Here is an 18,667-nt window from a genome sequence, read left to right on the forward strand (position 1 = left end):
ATCAGCCCCTGTGGGGGCTGATGGGAGCTGTGACCCAAAATAACCTGGAGGATACTAGGTTGGCACAAGCTGTGCCAGAGCTTGGGACTGTTGCTGAAAGGAGAGGATAGGCTCCACACACAGCCCTGCTAAGACAAGGAGCTGTAGTCCAGTCTTGGCAGTGGAGAATCCTCTCCACAGAGCTGTATGGAAAGATGCTACAAGGTGTCATCAACTCCCTTTGAATAAGGGAAGAAAGCTATACACTCACAAAGCTGCAACGCAAATCCCAGCAAGATGTTCGCCATAACTTTTGGGGCAGCTTAGCCGACAGGGCAACATATTCTGGCCAATTTTAATCAGGGGTGGCTAAGCTGTGACCCTCCAAAAGGCAATGATCTTCCCCACTCCCAGCAGCCCGTGGCAGCACGGTTGATTGAGGAAGATGGGCGTTTGAATTCAGTAGCATCTGGAGGGTCACAGGACAGTCACCCCAACTTAAAAAGAATGACCCTTATTTTAGACACCTTGGCATGCTTAGGAGGGGTTAATAAAATAGGGTGTTTCTTCCCAAATCACACAGACATTTTCTGAGATGTCGTAGCTCTCTGCCTGTGCCTGCATTTGAATTTCCCTGAGGCAAGCTCAGGTAGCAAATCTGGAGGACTACTGTGCAAAGCAGGGCTACAAGCCATCTGTTTCAACAGAGAAGACCTTCCTAATGGATCGTGCCCCAACTTAAAAGAGGGAGTGCACGTTTGGCGTGCAGAACCTCCCAGGCCCAATACTTGCCACTTCTAGCTGAAGCAATCCCATCCCAGCTAAGAGAGCCACTGCCGGTGAATATTAAACTAGATGGAACCAATGCTCTTGACATAGTTCAATGCGGGGTGGTGGTGGAGGGGAGGTTGTCTGTTATTTAGATTTCCCTGTCTGGGCACCAGAAGGGCTTAGGGCTGGGATGGGCATAACCATAGGTTGCTGGACTACAATTCCCACCAGCCTTGACCACTGGCCCTGCTGGCTGGGGCTGATGGGTGCAGAGAGTCCACCACCATCTGCATAGCCATGGGTTTCCCACCTCTGCTTCAGAGTGGCCCTGCACCAGAGACTGCAAATAGAGAATCCAGATCAAGAGTTTAAGGGCACAGAATTAATCCCCCAAAAGGGAGGCTGCAGCAGCCCCACCGAAGGAGTTTATCTGGAGCAGCCTCCTCCAACCCAGCACACGCTCCAGCTATCCCTGGTCTCCACCTCCTATCATCCCTGACAATTTGTCCATCCTGGCCAGGGCCGGATGGGAGTCCAACATATCTGGAGGTTGGGGACAGCTGCTCTAAATCATTGTTTTCCCTTTAATTCTGAGTAGCCCTTCTCCCTCCCCCAAACCAAGCCACACCTTAAAAAAAGAGCAACCAAGAGGCAGTTCACCCCTCCAAAGACACATGGAATCTCTTACTTTATTTACAACCATCCAATCGTTTCTTCATTCCTCCTTTGGCCTGCACGGAGGCCAAGGAGAGCGAGAGAGCATTTTCAGCATGGCTGAAGGGGAAGAGAGAGGAGAGGAAGAGTCCAGGTGCCGGCACACAGGCAGGTGGGATGGAGAGAGAGCTAGAGGACAGCGGTTTTTAAATAGCTCTATGTACACATGAAGTAATTCTTATATACAAAGCTGCCAACAGCAACCAGTGTGGGACCACAAGCTCAAAGCCAGGGGTGTGTGGAGGGGAGGGACTTAAAAACAATACTTCACTGACAAAAGCCAAGTGAGGCACAGAAGCAAGCCCGAGTCCCCATCTCGTACTGCCAAGGCCACCTCCCTATCTAAAACAGAGCTGAAACCAAGCTTCCCACCAAAAGTGGGAAACCTGTGGCTCTATCAGCCTCCAAGCCAGCACAGTTAGCGGCCAGGGCGATGGGAACTCAAGTCCAGCAACAACAGCCAGAGGGGCACAGGTTCCCTATCCCTGATAGGAAAAGCAAGACCCCCTCCCCCAAAAAAACTGGCTATCACAAGAGCAAGTTCTTGGAAGGGGGACAACCGAGTAGGAGAATTAAGACAGAACACCGAAATGAGGTTGACCTTGAAGCCATGAGGAAAAACAAACGTAAGAGGGAATTGCAGGGAGGAGAAACGGGCTTAGCTGTCCCACATCAAGCCGCCGCCAGCCAGCAATGAATCAGAGACAGGGATTCCACTCCCCCAGCCCCTGCATGCGTGGGTGAAGGACGGCAGTCTCAGTGCATGATGGGAAAGGGGTTTTTAAAACAGACACAATGCAGTGACAGGACAGGTCAGATGGGAGTCCCTCAGCCCCACCCCCCGAGTGGAGGTCTGGTTCTTGGAGGGGCAAGAGAGGGAAGTTCCTCCATCGAGGAATGTGCAAATAAAAAAATAAAAAAGGGTGGAATCACATGAAGTAGGCTGGAGGGAAGGTAAAAAAAAAAAAAGTGCCGCAATGGGATACCCAATATTCTCTTGATGCAAGGCTTCTGGATCTCAGGATTGCAGCCGGTCACAGAAAACAGAGCTGTGGGGGTAGGATCATTTAGTCCAACTCTGGATGGTACTAAAGGACATGAGGATGGGGGGGGGGGAAGTGCTTGGAAGGAGGAGGAGTCTGGAGCACCCAGGCCACGGTGAATGGTAATGGCCATTCAATAACAGTTCTCCAAAAGCCACAGGTAGCCAGCAGTCAAAGATCTGACTTCCATATCTCTTAGCCCAGCTCGCCATTAAAGGAATGTGCAAGAGGCCTCGGCCCTCACTCTCTGTCCTTTACAGCTGCCCCAAATTACAGAGCAAAGAGAAAAAAAAAAAGGGGGGGGATGCATCACTGTAGCACTGACACATTGTAGCTCTTTCGCCTTACATGTCCTGGCCAGGAAGCCTTTTAAGCAGCTCAAAGAGCAGCAAACAAATTCTAAAATGTACCGCTCTACTGAAAATGTCCCAGCTGAGTCGCCGTAGTTTTTACCTCTCAAGTGGTTGAGCCCATCGCAATTGGGATTTCCATTTCGGGACTGGACCGTTTCAATCTAATCATCTGAGTGCCCTGGCCCCCATCGCTCATAGGTCCCAATGCAGCCACCGTAGTTCCAATGTCTCCCACAGCCAGGAGGCCCTGAGGAACTGATGCCAGTTTCGTAGGTCCCACAACGTCCAATTGCATTCAAGCACCTCTCAAAGTTGGTCCTGTTAGTGTTGTGTTGGCCCCAGGGGAACTCTTGCTAGCACTACGGGAGCCCCCCAGATTCCTGCAAATTAAAGAGTTCTTCGGGTCAGATCATTCAGTTTTGGCACCGCACCAGGTCCAGGGTGACTCAAACAGGAGAAGCCTCCTTCTGGGTGAGGGTTGTAGCAGCTATCAAGATGATTAAGAAAAGGAGGTGCTGGCGCAGCAGGAAGGTGGCATGGAAGATCCCATACCCAAAGCAGAAGAAAAACAATAAATGAGGGCAGGCAGGGCTGGCTCTTGGCAGATGACGTGTTGAAAGCAGCAGCTGGAAATGGAGGAGAAGCTCAGGAGAAGTTCTGGACAGGGTGGCTGACCCTCATGCAGGCCCAGTATGTGGCTCGGCCAAGGCACACCAAGGCCAGGAGAATAACCACAGCCCAGGAGGCGTAGATCCCACCGTACTGCTGGGCTTGTTTCCGCGTGCCAAACTGGAGACAGAAAGAGAGGCAAAGAGGAGTCAGCAAAGGCCAGGCCATTTTTTGACGTCAGGTGTGGTGCAGGTAGACATGGGGCTGATGTACAACTCTTAAACACTCAAACTATGCAGAAAGCAAGACTGAACCCCCCTCCCTTGACTCAGCTGATGACAGAGAGTTCAATCCTGCTCGACTGCAATCTCCCTCCACCCCCTGGGCCACATTTGACAGGTGGGGAGGACCACCCGTCAATCACCTGGTGTCATTATGATGTCAGATGACTAAGAGGCGGGTGCTCCCAGGCACCTGTCAAAGTTGGCCCAAGAGGAGGGGAAGATGAAGATCTGGCCCACCGCACCGAAAAAGGTTCCCCACCCCTGCTCTGCGAGGAGCCACTTGTGTTTCAGAGACCGAAGTGCAAGCTTTGCCCTGCTGCCTGTGCCCAGAGGCATCATGGGTAGCCGGCTCTTGCGTCTGAACTCTTGCACTCAGAGGCAGAAAAGGGCTACAGAGACTGAACTACTACTTAAAACCAAGAGCTGCGACAGGCACTAGGTCTAATGATGTATAAACAGAGGGAGTTCCCAAATACCAAGTCAGACCATTGCTCTATCTGTCTCAGTGCTGTCAACACTAACTGGCAGCAGCTCTCCAGGATTGCAGGCATGAGTCTTTTCCAGCCTTACACGGAGATGTCACGGACTGAACCCGAAACCTTTTGCATGCAAAGCATGTGCCCTACCACTGGCCATGGCTCTTCCCCCAACACTGAATGCTGTTGCTCTAGGCCAGTGGCTCTTAACCCTTCAGGTCATGGACTCCTTTGAGAATCTGATGAAAGCTATGGACTCCCATAAACAGACAGACAGCTATTTTGCACTGGAAGTTAAGTGTTGACGGTTGGCTCTATTTCTGACTGCAAGGGCCAAGAAGTGCCGTGTTGGGACCGTGCCCTTTTGCTCACACTCACCGCAAGTCCCGTCGCTGTCACAGCCATCAACACACCCAGCAGGAAGCAGCAAACGCATCTCTTCCGGGGGTAGCGGCGCCCGATGGAGGAGCTGGTGGCAGAGGAGGACACAGGAAGTCCATCAAACTCAGTTTCAGAGCGAGTGTGTGTGAGTGCACACGCACATGCGCACTCCCTGGTGTCAAGGGGGATCTGAACACTCGAATCTCAGGGAAGGAGTAGCTGCAGAGGAGTCTGCCTCACTGGCCTGCCCTGACCAAGTGGCAGACCTCTGCTCTGGTAACTGATGGACACGGAGCTTCTATTCTCAAGAAGCCTGGCTCAAAATTCACACAAGCTTCCTTCCAGAATGGAGTTTCCTTTTCTCAGGAAAAGAAAATGCGGTCAGTTGAAGCCATTGATGGAGAAGGGGACCCTGATGGAGCAGGTCGGGGCATGATGTGAGATGAACAGGTGGTGTCTGAGACAGTTGAACAATGTCCAAAAACCACGGGCGCCTTGGCCAACATGGTGCCACCAACACAACGCGAGCCTTTTCTGACCTCATCTTTTTTAATACCCTGGAGAGCAGCGGGTAATATAGCTCCTCCTCCAACCCCATCACTCCCACCAATTCAGCTATTAGTACTGGAGACACACAAAGCACCTATTCAGAACTTTATCTCAGCCCCCCCCGTCCCCCGGATCCCTGCAGTGCTGCTGCTGCTGACTGGTTAAGTAAGAGTGGAGCTAACTCACACTTTACGACAATGAGGACATCGTGCTAAGGTGCGGTCCGTGAACTCTGTCCACTGAAAGGAGAGAGAGAGGGGAAAACAACAGAACCACAAATGAAGTAATACTAGTCAACAGTTCTGGAGGAAAAGTCCTTTGCCCAAACCTGAATGTGCCCATCTGTTAAAGCACACCAGCTGCTCAAGCACACCAGCTGCTCATGTGACTTCTCAAGTAAATTGCCCAGGGTGCCGCAACCAAGGGGCCAAATCATCACTTGCAACCATTTCAGAGGAAGCCCACAAGATGAACAAGGACCATCTCGCTCCTTAGCTGTGGCACGTTGGCCAATTAAGTTGTCAATTACACTTTTGTCCCACCCTTCTGCCAAAGAGCTCACAGCAGGGAATGCAGCTTCCCAGTCATTATTGTGTGCAATTGTGTTGTACTGATCTGCAAGGCAAGTTCAGCTGAGAGATCACGATGCTCAGAAGCCACCCAGTGAGCTTAAGGCCGAGTCTTCCAGGCCGAAGTCTAGCACTATCCCAGGAGCAGCCAATCTGGTGCTGTCCCGTCCAGAGCCGAAAGAATGAGGCTGGAGTGTGTGTGCAAGTAAATCTCGTTTTATTAGAGTAATGGATACATCAAAGGCATTGCGCTTCATAGGAAACCCTACGCTAACTCACTAGAGTCCCTAACTATACTCTAGACATGCTCTGCAGTGTGTGAAGGAAGTTGACTCAACGACCCCCCACTGGGAGCGGCAGGCTTATATAGGAAATGTTTTCGAACGTAATCTCTGACTCCTTCGTAATTCCTGTCTTTGCCCTGTCCGTTTCTCGCGGCGACAGGAACGAGGAGACAGGGGATGCGCATCCAACAGCTCATCTGAAGACACCTGCTCCCGAGCAACAGGCTCGAGGTCAGGGGGCGGTGCCACACTGGAATCCTCCTGGGAACTGCTTGGTAAAGGAGGAGCTGGCACTGACTCTGAAGCTTCCCCCCACAAGTCCTCTGCATCAACTAGGGGCGGTGCGCTCAGCTCCTCGGAAAGGGCGTTACTCGTGGGAACTGGCTGGAGAGCAGGCTGCCCCCCTCCCTCACGATCCTGCTCAGACACAACAATCCCCAACTCTGCTTCTTCTGGCTGCGGAGGTGCCTGAAACTCATGCCTCCCCCCTTCCTGTCCCTTCTGAGTTGGCTGCAGCGCAACAGGTGCCTTCCAGTTGTTGATGGACTACAACTCCCATCATCTCTGACAAATGGCCATGCTGGCAGGGGCTGATGGGAGATGTAGTCTGACAGTATCTGGCGAGCTCTATGTTGACTACCCCTGTTCTATTCAATATATTGCACTGGCTCAAGTGGTGGCTTCATCACATCAGTGTTCTGAACAGCAGACATTTTAGGCACAGAGGTCCTTCCCACAAGCTACTATTTTTCCAAACACGGAGACAGAGTGTGAGGATCTCACATTCTAGCCTCTTCTATCTGCCCCTCTCACTTCAAGTACCCCTTACCAGGAAATTGTTTTTGCAGTGACCACAGTTGACACGCACACCAACCGGTTGTGGTTCAGGACTCAGAGGCCCTGGATGCACTGGGCCCAGGTTAATGATCCTTTTGCTGTGAGAAGGGGAAAAAAAAGAAGGATTAGATTAGATGGCTCTCCTTGTAAGCCTTTCCCTGCCTGCTCAGTGGTACAGCCTGGAAGAACAGCCTGGAAGTTGGCACCGCAGTCACTTCCCAACCCCAAAGCCAACATCACTCCTTTATTCCCACTTTGTCACCAGTACAGTTCCGACATGCTGCTAGGTCTCTCCTAGATAAAGTCCTTCAACATGCCCAGTTCACCCACTTGAATTCAATTTTCTCCAGACTGATCCCATTAACTTAAACAGAAGTGTTCAACCTCCCCTTCCCACCTCCTAAAACAAGGATTTACACCCATTCCTTTTAGGATATTGTTTTTACAGGTCCCACATGCAACGATCAGAACTCTTAACATAATACAGCAAACGTTGCTGCCCATCAGGGATGCTTTTCTCCCCAGGATACAACAACACCAAGTTCCTGGCTGCATCCTAGCCAAAATTCATGTGTTTTAAATTGTATATTTGTTTTAATGTTTTTGGTTGCTGTAAACCGCCCAGAGAGCTTTGGCTATGGGGCGGTATACAAGTGCAATAAATAAATAAATAAATTCATCAAAGTTGTGAAGCTGGTCACATACCAAAATTCCCTCATGGAATTACAGCAAATCCATGGGGCCCTTTTCTTAGCACCTCGCCACCCTTACCAGTATATCCGAGGACAGGCGATACGCTGCGATGTCACCTTGCAGATCAGTAGACAGTTGCAGGGGCATCTCACATACTTCTTACCAGGTGGAGCATTTTTGATTGGCTAGAGAAGACAGAAGCAGGAAAAAAAGATACAATCTACAGAAGCCAAACAGGCAGTACACACATACATCCTGATTTAAGAGGAAGGAGAGGAGGCCATATTAGGCAGTGAGACAACATAACAACGCAACCCACATGCCACAAACAGGACCAAGATTACTGAAATGGTTGCTTCGGCTGCTGTGGCATTACAGCTGTTCAAGGTTGAATTCTTTAGCAGCATGAATCGCAAATCACGTGAAGTACTAGTTCCCCTCTATTCAGCACTGGTTAGGCCTCATCTTGAGTGCTGCGTCCGGTTCTGGTCTCCGCGCTTCAAGAAGGATGCAGACAAACTGGAATGGGTTCAGAGGAGGGCAACAAGAATAATCAGGGGACTGGAAACAAAGCCCTATGAGGAGAGACTGAAAGAACTGGGCCTGGAGAAGAGAACACTGAGGGGAGATATGATAGCACTCTTCAAGTACATGAAAGGTTGTCACACAGAGGAGGGCCTGGATCTCTTCTCGATCGTCCCAGAGTGCAGGACATGGAATAATGGGCTCAAGTTGCAGGAAGCCAGATTTCGACTGGACACCAGGAAAAACTTCCTCAAGTTGCAGGAAGCCAGATTTCGACTGGACACCAGGAAAAACTTCCTAACTGTTAGAGCCATACGACAATGGAACCAATGACCTAGAGAGGTAGTGGGCTCTCTGACACTGCAGGCATTCAAGAGGCAGCTGGACAGCCATCTGTCGGGAATGCTTTGATTTGGATTCCTGCCTTGCGCAGGGGGTTGGACTCGATGGCCTTATAGGCCCCTTCCAACTCTACTATTCTATGATTCTATGATAGCCCCTGTGAGGGAAATGAAAAGTCAATTTCGATAAGGAAAAATCTTGCACAAATTCTCTAGTTTGTGGGATAAGGGCTGTAGAAAGAAAAGGCACGGAGAGAGAGTGTGAAGAGGCCTAAGTGACAGTGGTGGGCAAGGCAGCAACAGGGTGAGAATTGGGGGCTAGGTGAAAGACTCACAAAGGAGCTAGAATATCAAGATGAGACCTATGGGAAAGAGGTATTTGTTGCTGCAGGGGAGATGGGACTTTAAGCTACAGATCCAGAGGGGCAAAAGGAGGATAGTGTTGAATTTAGCAGACCGATATCAATTAGCCAACCAAATGTCTCTGACATTTGTGTATTATATGACAAATGTGTATTATATGACGACAAGCAACAGAGAGTGCTGTTGAGCTCAGCACAAGCATTCTGGACTTGGGAGTGTCTTCTAGCCTTAAGGGTGGATAGACGGGCATACTGTAGATACATTATTCTCAACTACACCTGTCTCGCTATTTCACCCCAAACAGAGATGGAGATAAGAATCATGTAGTGCTTTATGCTCTAGTACGGAACGGAACAATATTCACACCACCAAATTCAAACAGACGTTGGAAAAAAGTAAGTGCAGAACATAGTCTGAGATACAGTATCTGAAAATCACAGTGGACTAAAAGCACACTGGATTACAGTGCATAGGTCGAGAATCTGTCCTTAAGATTTAGAAGAGGGATGGGAAGCCTACAGCCCTCCGAACGTTGCTGGACTTCCAACTCCTGTCAGCCCCAGCCAGCATGGCCAATAGCAATGGGAGTTAGAGTACAGCAACATCTAGAGGACCGACAGATCCCCCACCTTCCATTTCAGGTGTACAGCACTCCTTCTGCTGCTCAACTACAACTCTCATCATCCTTGACCACCGGCCATGCTGGCTGGGACTGCTGGACTTTGTACTCCCAAACATCTAGAGGGCATCGGGTTGGGGAAGACTGATATGGAGGACTGTTTCCTCAACTAAGAGTAAACCCACTGAAATGAATGGATCCAAGTTAGTCACGTTTATTAATTTCAAAGGGTGTACTCTGACTAGAACAAACTATGGATACAACCCTTAGTGGAGGAGGTTTTGATGTGTGTTGTGTAACGTATGGGGTGATTAAGCTTTTCATGGTTTCACTCTGTTCAGTGATAAGTTGGCTTAACTGTCACTTAATGGGCAGCTCTGAAAAAGGTTTGGTGATGGAATTCTTAGTATACAAAAGAGGGAATGAAGATATGCATATTTTGATTGGTGGATGTAGCTTTGGAATTTTCAGTCGGATAGTATGATTGGCTGGGGCTGGACCAGTGGGGGCTAGAGGTAATATATATACAAGGTTGGGTGCTGGCCAACAGTAGTAGGAGTTTGGGAGCTGTTGGTGAGCAAAGATGAAGGAGTCAGCCAGGAGAAGAGGTGTGCCAGAGAAGATGGACCACCTGAGGAGGAGGTGGAGTGGATTGAGAGTTGCTGAAGAAAGTTGAATCACTTGGCTCAGGCAGACGAGACAATGTGAAGACCTGGCTGCAGTGCTGAGGAAGGAATTAGAAGCAGCAGTGTTGGGCTCTCATGAGTGCTAGGAGTGCCAGAAACAGAAGACTTCCGTGGCAGCACAGTAAAGCAGGTCTGCACTTCAATGAGGTCAGCAGAGGACTGATAGAAGAGGCTTTCAGTGGTGATGAAAGTTACAGTGTAAGTGAGGCTTAACTGAGGTACAGAGAATAAAAGGGAAATCTGGCTAAGGGATTTTAATAGAGCAACACAGGATTTCTTTAAAGCTGTTTGGTTTAATGTTATTAGCTTAATGTAAGTCGTTGGTATTTAAAGCGATAGCAATATGTTTTCAAAGCCTATTCTCAATTAAAGATACAGAGCCACATTAAAGTAACCACGTAGGCTTGTCTGCACATATAAAGGAAAGCATCACACTGTGCAGTTCACCGCTCCACAGATAGGTGGCAATAAGTGAACTGCAGCATGATGCTTCCACCACCACCCTTGCCTGCATGCTGCTCACCCACCTCAGCAAGCAGGCAAGACGACAGCAGCTTTGGAGAGCAGGCGGCCTAGATGGGGCGGCAGCAGCGGCAGCAGCATGGGCAAGAGGCCAGTGTGCAGCCTAGGTGCACTGCGCAGTGGCACAATTTGTGTGCAGTGGCAGCAGCAGTCTGGGCAGGCAGACAGAAAGCTGGTGTGTAGCCTAGGTGTGCTGCATGGTGGCAGTTTGTCCATGGCAGCGGTGGCACAGGGCAGCAGCAGCAGCAGCAGAGGATCAGGTGAGGCAAGTGAGTTGGCGAGGGGAGTTGGGAGTGTCTGAGAGGTTGGAGGGGGTGGTGGTGAGTGGAGCGAGCAGGGGGGCAGAGCTCACCAGGCAGGGCTGGCACCAGGCACGACTGGGCCCTTGCCCCAGGCCTGTGGCGCCATAGCCCAAGCCCACCCATACAGGCGGTGCAGGGCTAATAAGCCTACCTGAACATCCCATCCACCTCTCCCATCCCTGTGAGTGATGGGCATGGTGTGTGTGCATGCTGGCCATCAACCAAGATGGTGGAAGCGGCATCAGCCCCTTAGGAAAGCCCCCCCCCCACCATCTTGCTTGATAGCAGGCATGCGCATGCAGCCTTCACATCATTCACAGAGATGAGAGAGGTAGGTGGGGCGTGCATATAGGCTTATTGAAACCCACTCTGACTGTACTGGGGTGTGCGTGCCTGGGAGCTCCCTCTCCACAATCCATGGCATGGTCCGGAGCCAAAGCTGCTGCGGATTGTGGAATAGAAGTGCTACCCTCACACTCTAAGGAGGGGCCCTTCAGGGGCCCTCAACCAGGGCCAAACCTGGGCGCCCTCTGGCACCAGCGCTGTCCCCAGGACATTTCACAATCTTGAAACTAAATCAACATTGATATCTTCAACATAACATAACAACTATATCTGACTGGCTTTGTGCCATACCAGTACCCGTAACTACCAGTTATTGGTCCAGAGGGAACAGATGAAACAGAATGGCAGTAGCATCACAAGTTTAGCAGAACTAGTGGAGTGGAAATTGGGTTTTATTATTATACAGAACATAAAAATATACCCTCCTCTCCATACCTGGCGCAAGCCCTCACCACCTTTAGTTGGCTCACGGGTCTAGGGCAAGTGTGAGAACCTGTGGCCCTCCAGATGTTGCTGAACTACAACCCCCGTCATCCCTGGACACTGGCCAGTGCTTGCTGGGAGTTGTAGGTTCAGCAACATCTGAAGGGTCAAAGGCTCCCCATACCTGGACGAGAAGTACTATTTTCACTGGGTGTTTGCGAGGACCTGAGTTCAAATCCTAGACAAGCCCACCTTTGGGGGAAGGACCCCAGCTCAGTGGCAGAGCACATGTTTATATGTAGAAAAGCCCCGGGTTCAACCTTTGTCATTGTCAAGTAAAGCAGGGACGGGGAAACCTATGGTCCTCCAGATGTTTCTAGGCTAAACCTCCCATCATCCTAGACCACTGGCCATGTTGGTCAAGGCCGACAGAAGTGAGGAATACAACAATAACTGCAGGACCACAGGTTTACAATGTTGTCCCCCACATCAAGAGAAAGAATCAAGTCGCATGCGATGGGAAAGATCTTCAGATTTTGGAGAGCCCCTGCCAGTCGAAGGAGACTAAGCTGGGCTAGACAGAGCAACTCTGACCTGGTATAAGTCAGCTGCCTGTGCAGTCTGCACTACAGAAACAAGAGGTACTTACACATGCAAGGCTTGTGAGAACAAGGCCTTACGGTGTAGACAGAAGGGCTGTGATTTCTATCCAAACAACTTCCAATTTGCTTTAAAGAGGCACAGAGGAAAGAGAGCAATTATTGGCAACAAGGAGTGAGAGAGGGGCAGGGACAGTCTGACAGCATTCTCTTGATTCTCACATCCATCCTGCAAGGTGGATCATTATTTATACAGGGGGCAGTCCAGGAGAGAGAAAAGGAGATCGCCAAGACTACTCACTGGATCCACAGCAAACCTGAGGCTTGAACCCAGCTCCAAAGTCCAACAGACCATCCCTTTTTAACAGCCGTAAATGAGATAACCCAATGAGAAGAGGCTGGGAGCTAAGTGCTGTCAGACAGGTTTCTCCAGGTGATTAAAAAAAAGAAGCATGAGGTTCACTTCAGGTACTTTGGGAAATGACTGAACTATGTATGGGTTTGTAGCTTTGATTTCATACTCTGGAGGATGCCCAGGCAGCAAAGCATCACATCAGCTCTGCAGAATCTGCCTGTCCAAGAATCAAAGGCACTGCTGAGATGCAATCCGATTTATATTGATTTAAATTTGGTACACCAGACTAAGCTCTTGGCCGATTTAGTACACTATTCTCAAAAGAGACGTTTTCTAAATATAGAAGCTGGGCAAAGGGTGAATGGGGAGAAGCAAATGAAGAAAGGAAGCACCGTCCCCAGTATAGAGCCAACCTCACAATAAGACTTTGCACGAACCAGGCAAAAATGGTCGACGTACATTATCTCAGTAGTTCTTACAACAACCCTTTAAGGCAGAGCACTGTTACTATCTCCAGAAGCACAGACCTACAAGGAACTGGGGCTGGGGGAGAAGAATGAAAAAATCCCCACTAGTTTTATAGTGCCACAGAGCCAGGATCCGCAAACCCGTCAATGTGTGTGCAGGAGCAGCTAACCCTTTCCCCATGCTATATGGGGGACATGGGGGTAAGGCACTGAGGTCAAGGATGCACACTGATCCCTTGCCCTTAACTTTCCTTTCTCCAAGATCCATTAAAACAGTTGGGGGCTGGGGTCTCGACACAATATTCACCAACCTAGCCCCTCCCATTTGTATTTATTTATTTATTTATTTATTTATATCCCGCCCTTCCTCCTGGCAGGAGCCCAGGGCAACAAACAAAAGCACTAAAAACTTTAAACATCATAAAAACAAACTTTAAAACACATGAAAACTAAACATCTTTAAAAACGTTTCTTACAAAAACCTTTCAAAATATCATCTAAAATTAAAAACATTTAAGAACATATTAAAAAGCAATTCCAACACAGACGCAGACTGGTATAGGTCTCAACTTAAAAGGCTTGTTGAAAGAGGAAGGTCTTCAATAGGTGCCGAAAATATAACAAAGATGGTGCCTGTCTAATATTTAAGGGGAGGAAATTCCACAGGGTAGGTGCTGCCACACTAAAGGTCCGTTTCCTATGGGTCGAGAGGACACGTTGCTGGCCACAGCAACACCAGCACCTTGTCTACGTCATCAGGCTGCATCAACTCAAACTGTTCCCAAGAAGTTGCAGCAGACACTGCAATAGACACCTCATAGTAGATGTGGTAGATGTGGATGGGGCATCAAGACTGCTACACAGGCGGTGACTTCCGGGAAGGGTGACTTCGCTTGTGCCTGCTTTTGGGACGGGCTCCCGCCTCAAAAGAAGCTTATTCAGATATAAATCAGTCAGAACATTTTTTTTTTTTTGACTGATGAAATTTCTCCCGGGCAGGGAGAAACGTAGAGATCAACCTCAAAGCCTGTTTTTGTTGGGAGGACTGGATTTCATTAATTTATGAGATAAGGTCCAGCCAACAATGCCGGACGGACTTTCTAACAAGCTCTATCTGCTTAAGCGATACGTTTATCTTTTCTTTAAAGAGAGAACGGACTAACAGGCACGCACCCTTCTTTCTATTATTTTTTTTACTTGGTTTAAATTGTTGCAGCAAAAGGAGATTTGTCAGATTGATCGGCTTTGGACAACTTCTGGGTGAGATATAGCTCTTCTGTTATTCACGAAATTAACAGCTTATCTCTGTTTCTGTCGCAAAAAGCTGTCCTGGAAGTGCATTCTAAAGATAATAAACAGAAGAGGGATTTCTATTCCTGATTTCTATTCCGAGGAATATTATATTGTCTGGGACTATTCTCTTTTTGGTCTATTTTATTTTGACGAATCTGCTTCTTCACGACGCCACTAACTGTTTTGATGCTGGGAACTAAATTTATTTTGCATTCTTGAACATAGAGAGATAAGGCAGGTTGCTCTGTTTATACTGTGATGTCATCAAGCCTGGAATATTAACCCAATTGTTGCTGAAATAAGAAGTGGTTCTTCTTTATTTTTGTTTTGCTTTGTTTTCGTGGTTTTAAAAATGGCAATCAAGAAAGTGGCTGAGAATCTGGAAGTAATTATGTTTCAGAAAATAATGGATGAGATTGAGATAACGAAGCAAACCCTGCGACAGGGTAGTAAGGAGCTGAAAATTGAACTGAGCAAAATGACGCAGGAGCTTAAAGAAATAGGGGATCCTGTGAGAGAGGAGAATGAGATCAGAGATGAGAAAAGAAAAAATAAAGGGAAGATACAAGCCCTGGAGATTGGAACAAATGTGGAATTGGAAAAAGATCTGGAGTTTATGGATTTTAGAAATAAAATCTACTGTTTGGAATTTAACGTTATCTCTGAAGAAATTAATGAAGATATTAGAGATAAAGTTATCAATGGCTTGGATAATCTTCTGGACTGGAATGATGTGATGGAGCTTGATATAGAGAAAATCTATGGAATTAACTGCAGCCATGTGACAATGGAAAAACTCTTAAGAGATGAGCCAGTGCATTTTGTAAAAAAGAAGAACACAGATATGACTTTACAACAGTATTTCAGCAACTTATTCAGAATGGATGGCAAGAAAATATTTGGGATAGAGGAAATTCCCATCAGACTCTTATTATATGACTATGGCTACAACAGCAAGATTATTATGGAATACTGATAATGGAAGATTGGACACTGAAATTACTGGACTTAACAGGACTATTGAAGATGGAAGATGGAACTAATAGGGATAATGGAATAATGGCTATTGAAATTATTGGACCTAACAGATTCTGATGAGATGGATTAATCGAAATGTTTATTTGGACTATGGTTATGACAATAAGATTATTATAATTATTAACGAGATGGATTAATTGACATGTTTATTTGGAGAAAAATTGATAGATATATTTCTTGAATTGAAACCTCTCTGACTTTTTGTGGAAAGAATAAAGTAATGTTTATGAGATTTGATGATTAATTAAGATAACTACTGGAGGAAAGTGATTTTATAATATGATTTAAGAGACAGGATTGTTATATATTGTAGACCTATAACTGATTTGATATGTGACAAATGGGAAGTCAACATTTTATTTTTTTTTGTTTAATCATTTTTGTTTTGTTTTGTTTTTTGTCTTTGAATGTTTTATGATTTTGTTTTCTATGTTTTATGAAAATTTGAATAAAAATTATTGTAAAAAAAAAAAGACTGCTAGAGGCGAGCAACTTTACCCTCATTTAACTTTACCCATTTTTCTGTATTTAACGCCAGTCTTTTTTAATTGGTTGGGAATGAGTTACGGGGGGGAGAGCTATTTGCTGTTTCATTCATGTTTTATTTCAAGGTTTGTTTGGAGGACATAGGTGTTTCATCTTTTGGGAGGGTGTTTCTGTGCATCATCAGTGGTTATTCTGTAAAATGGGTATTTTTAAAAAAAATTCTAAATGTTTTGCTACCCCCTTTTACGCTGTAGAAGGAGCAGCCTGCCACAACAAGAAGTGTGGATGAAGCTCCTCAAAAAGCAGGATATAAAGTTTTAAATTAATTAACAACATAAAACTTGAAAGGATCCAAGATCCCCATTTCTTTTATTGGAACATAAACACTGCAGGATCAGACCAAAAACACTCATCTAATCCTGCAGCCTGTTTCCCCACAATGGCCAACCAGGTGGCATTGGAAAATTCACAAGGAGAATATGAGAGCAATAGCCCTCTCCTTTCAGTTCTCTCCGGCAAATCTCAACTCAGAGGCGCACTGTCTCTGAAGCTCGAGGTTCACAAAGCCACCATTGACAAGTAGTCATTAATAGGCTTCTCCTTCTCTGTGGGTTGGTCTAATCCGCTTTTAAAGTTACCTAAGCTATTGACCAATACCCTATCTTGTGTCGTTAAGTTATGTGGGTACCTCCATTCTTGATCTCCTGCCAATCAGTTTTTCACCAGATGATCCCAAGTTCTAGCATTATGAGAGGGTGAAGGAAAAAAAAATTCCTATTCATTTTCTTCTTCCCTCATTAGGCCCAAACTGAATGGAAACAAGCTGGTTGCTTGCCATCAGCCTATCAGCTTCCTGGCACGCTGAGAACTTACGCAGGAAGCTGTCTTGTATCAAGTCAAGCCACTCGGTCCACCTAGCCCAGGAGGTGTCTTCTACACTGACTGGCAGTGACTCACCAGAGTTTCAGCCTGGGGTCTTTCCCAGACCTACCCGGAGATGCCAAGGATGGAACATAAGGTATTTTAAAACGGAAACAAAACATGTGTTCTAACATCAACCTAAATGCCTTCTGCATGCACTCTGATCTCATGGTCAAATAAATAGTTGCCCTACCAAAAAAGAAACCACAATGTTTTCTGCATACCTAGTGTGTCCCTTGGACACACAAACCATCCTCTTCTTTTTGGGTGATCCCAATCTACAATCCCAATGGTTGAGAGTGCAAGGCCACACTTTGCTACTAGAAGAAATGATGCTGTGGGTAGCAGCCGGGCGACAACTGAGGCTGTGAGAGGATGGCTTGTCTCAGGATATAGAACAATGGATGGGTCAAGTCTTGAGCCTTGACAGATGAGACAAGTCTTGAGCCAAGGATCACCTGGCTCCCATCTGCTTTCACTGCCACCTCAGCTTAGCTTCTGATGCAACCTTTCAACCCTACTGTCATCATACCACCCACCCTTCCAATGGTGCTCACCGTGGCCTCGTTGCAGACACTGCATTTCACGACATGCTGGTGCATCTTGCCCTCCACATTGATGGGGCTCTGGCAAACCCGGCAAGTGATCATGGGAGCACTGCCGCTCTCTGGAGATGCCATAGGCGAGTAGGGTGGGGGATCCTCTCCAGGCAGCACAGCTGCCTGGCTCCCATCGTTGACCCCGCCGAAGGAAGGAAACCCTTTTTTAAAAAAAAGAGTGAGAGAGAAAGAACCATGGAAAAGGAAGCACAGGCCATTACTTCAACACCCCAATCCCACCATACATCCTCTGTTTCAACCAGCCCTGTGTCTCTCCTTGGCTATCTTCTCAACATCACACATCATGCTTCGCAGCCCTTTTTTGATTCCTGTTCCCAGATCTGTTGCAGTTCATCCCAGTGGCCTCCTACATCACCCAAAACCTGACCTAGCTCCCACCAACAGATAAGAAATAGCAAAGAAAACAGATTTTGTTGTTATTAATAGACACAGACCATTAAATGTCAACTGATACATTACTGCCTCTTCTAAATGCTCAAACTCCAGTCTTTGGGGAACCCCCCCAGAGTGATCCACATTCCAACATTGCCACACCAATCACACCCTCACCAATCCCATTTTCTTTTTATCTGGTCCCACCACCACACAAAAAGCCTTCTCAGCCCAACTCTGAACTTCGCCACTTAGCAGTCTACCTCTATTTACGGGGCACACACATCTAGCACCCCCATGACCTGCAGCCCCACCCCTGCAGCACATAGCCACGTCTGTATTTTGTGTGGCCACGCCCACACCGCTATCGCCCCTCTGATTCAGCTTTCCCTACTTAAGAGTGCTTTTGTCACCTGCTCCCCTTCCTTGGCCCCGCCCACAGACCCCCCTCTTTCATCTGTCCCGCATAATATTAATCAGGGGGTTGTGGCTCACCCTGAGGCGGGTTCGGCTTCCCCGGTGGGTTCGAGACAGAGACCGAGACCATCCCCGCAGGCCCCACTAGCCCTCCAGCGCCGGGGCCTCCCCCATCCCCGGACTCGACTGGCAGGAGCGGCGAGCGTTCGCCATCCGCAGCCATCGCTGCTGCTGTTGCTACTGCAATCGCCCAGCTCTGCACCCCCCTCGGCTTCCGTAGCGTACCACCCCGCCCCTCGCTCTCTCCCCGTCACTACTCCAGTCACGTGACAAATGACGCTCTCTTCCTGTTGACTACAACGGAGCACGGATAAACCTTGTCATGTGATGAGAGCCACGAAGCTTGCTTACTGATTGGTCACGGGATGCCG

General features: G+C 47.8%; 1 protein-coding gene across 2 annotated transcripts; it reads right to left on the reverse strand.

Moving 5' to 3' along the window:
* Nucleotides 1-1,421: 1,421 nt before the first annotated feature.
* On the reverse strand, nt 1,422-18,579 carry PIP4P1 (phosphatidylinositol-4,5-bisphosphate 4-phosphatase 1). Of its 2 annotated transcripts, none has more exons than XM_061589820.1 (7): nt 18,315-18,579; nt 17,385-17,587; nt 7,621-7,727; nt 6,842-6,947; nt 5,346-5,398; nt 4,608-4,698; nt 1,422-3,649 (listed from the first exon to the last, which is right to left on the reverse strand). In XM_061589820.1, exons 1-7 carry the CDS (start codon nt 18,457-18,459, stop codon nt 3,506-3,508), a joined length of 849 nt encoding a protein of 282 aa, XP_061445804.1. In that variant the 5' UTR covers nt 18,460-18,579; the 3' UTR covers nt 1,422-3,505. The 2 variants fall into 2 exon arrangements, with proteins under 2 accessions (XP_061445804.1, XP_061445805.1); XM_061589821.1 differs by lacking the exon at nt 18,315-18,579 and adding an exon at nt 18,083-18,161.
* Nucleotides 18,580-18,667: the final 88 nt, after the last annotated feature.

The sequence above is a fragment of the Rhineura floridana genome, chromosome 11 (genome assembly GCF_030035675.1).
Source record: "Rhineura floridana isolate rRhiFlo1 chromosome 11, rRhiFlo1.hap2, whole genome shotgun sequence".
Classification (NCBI taxonomy): Eukaryota; Metazoa; Chordata; class Lepidosauria; order Squamata; family Rhineuridae; genus Rhineura; species Rhineura floridana.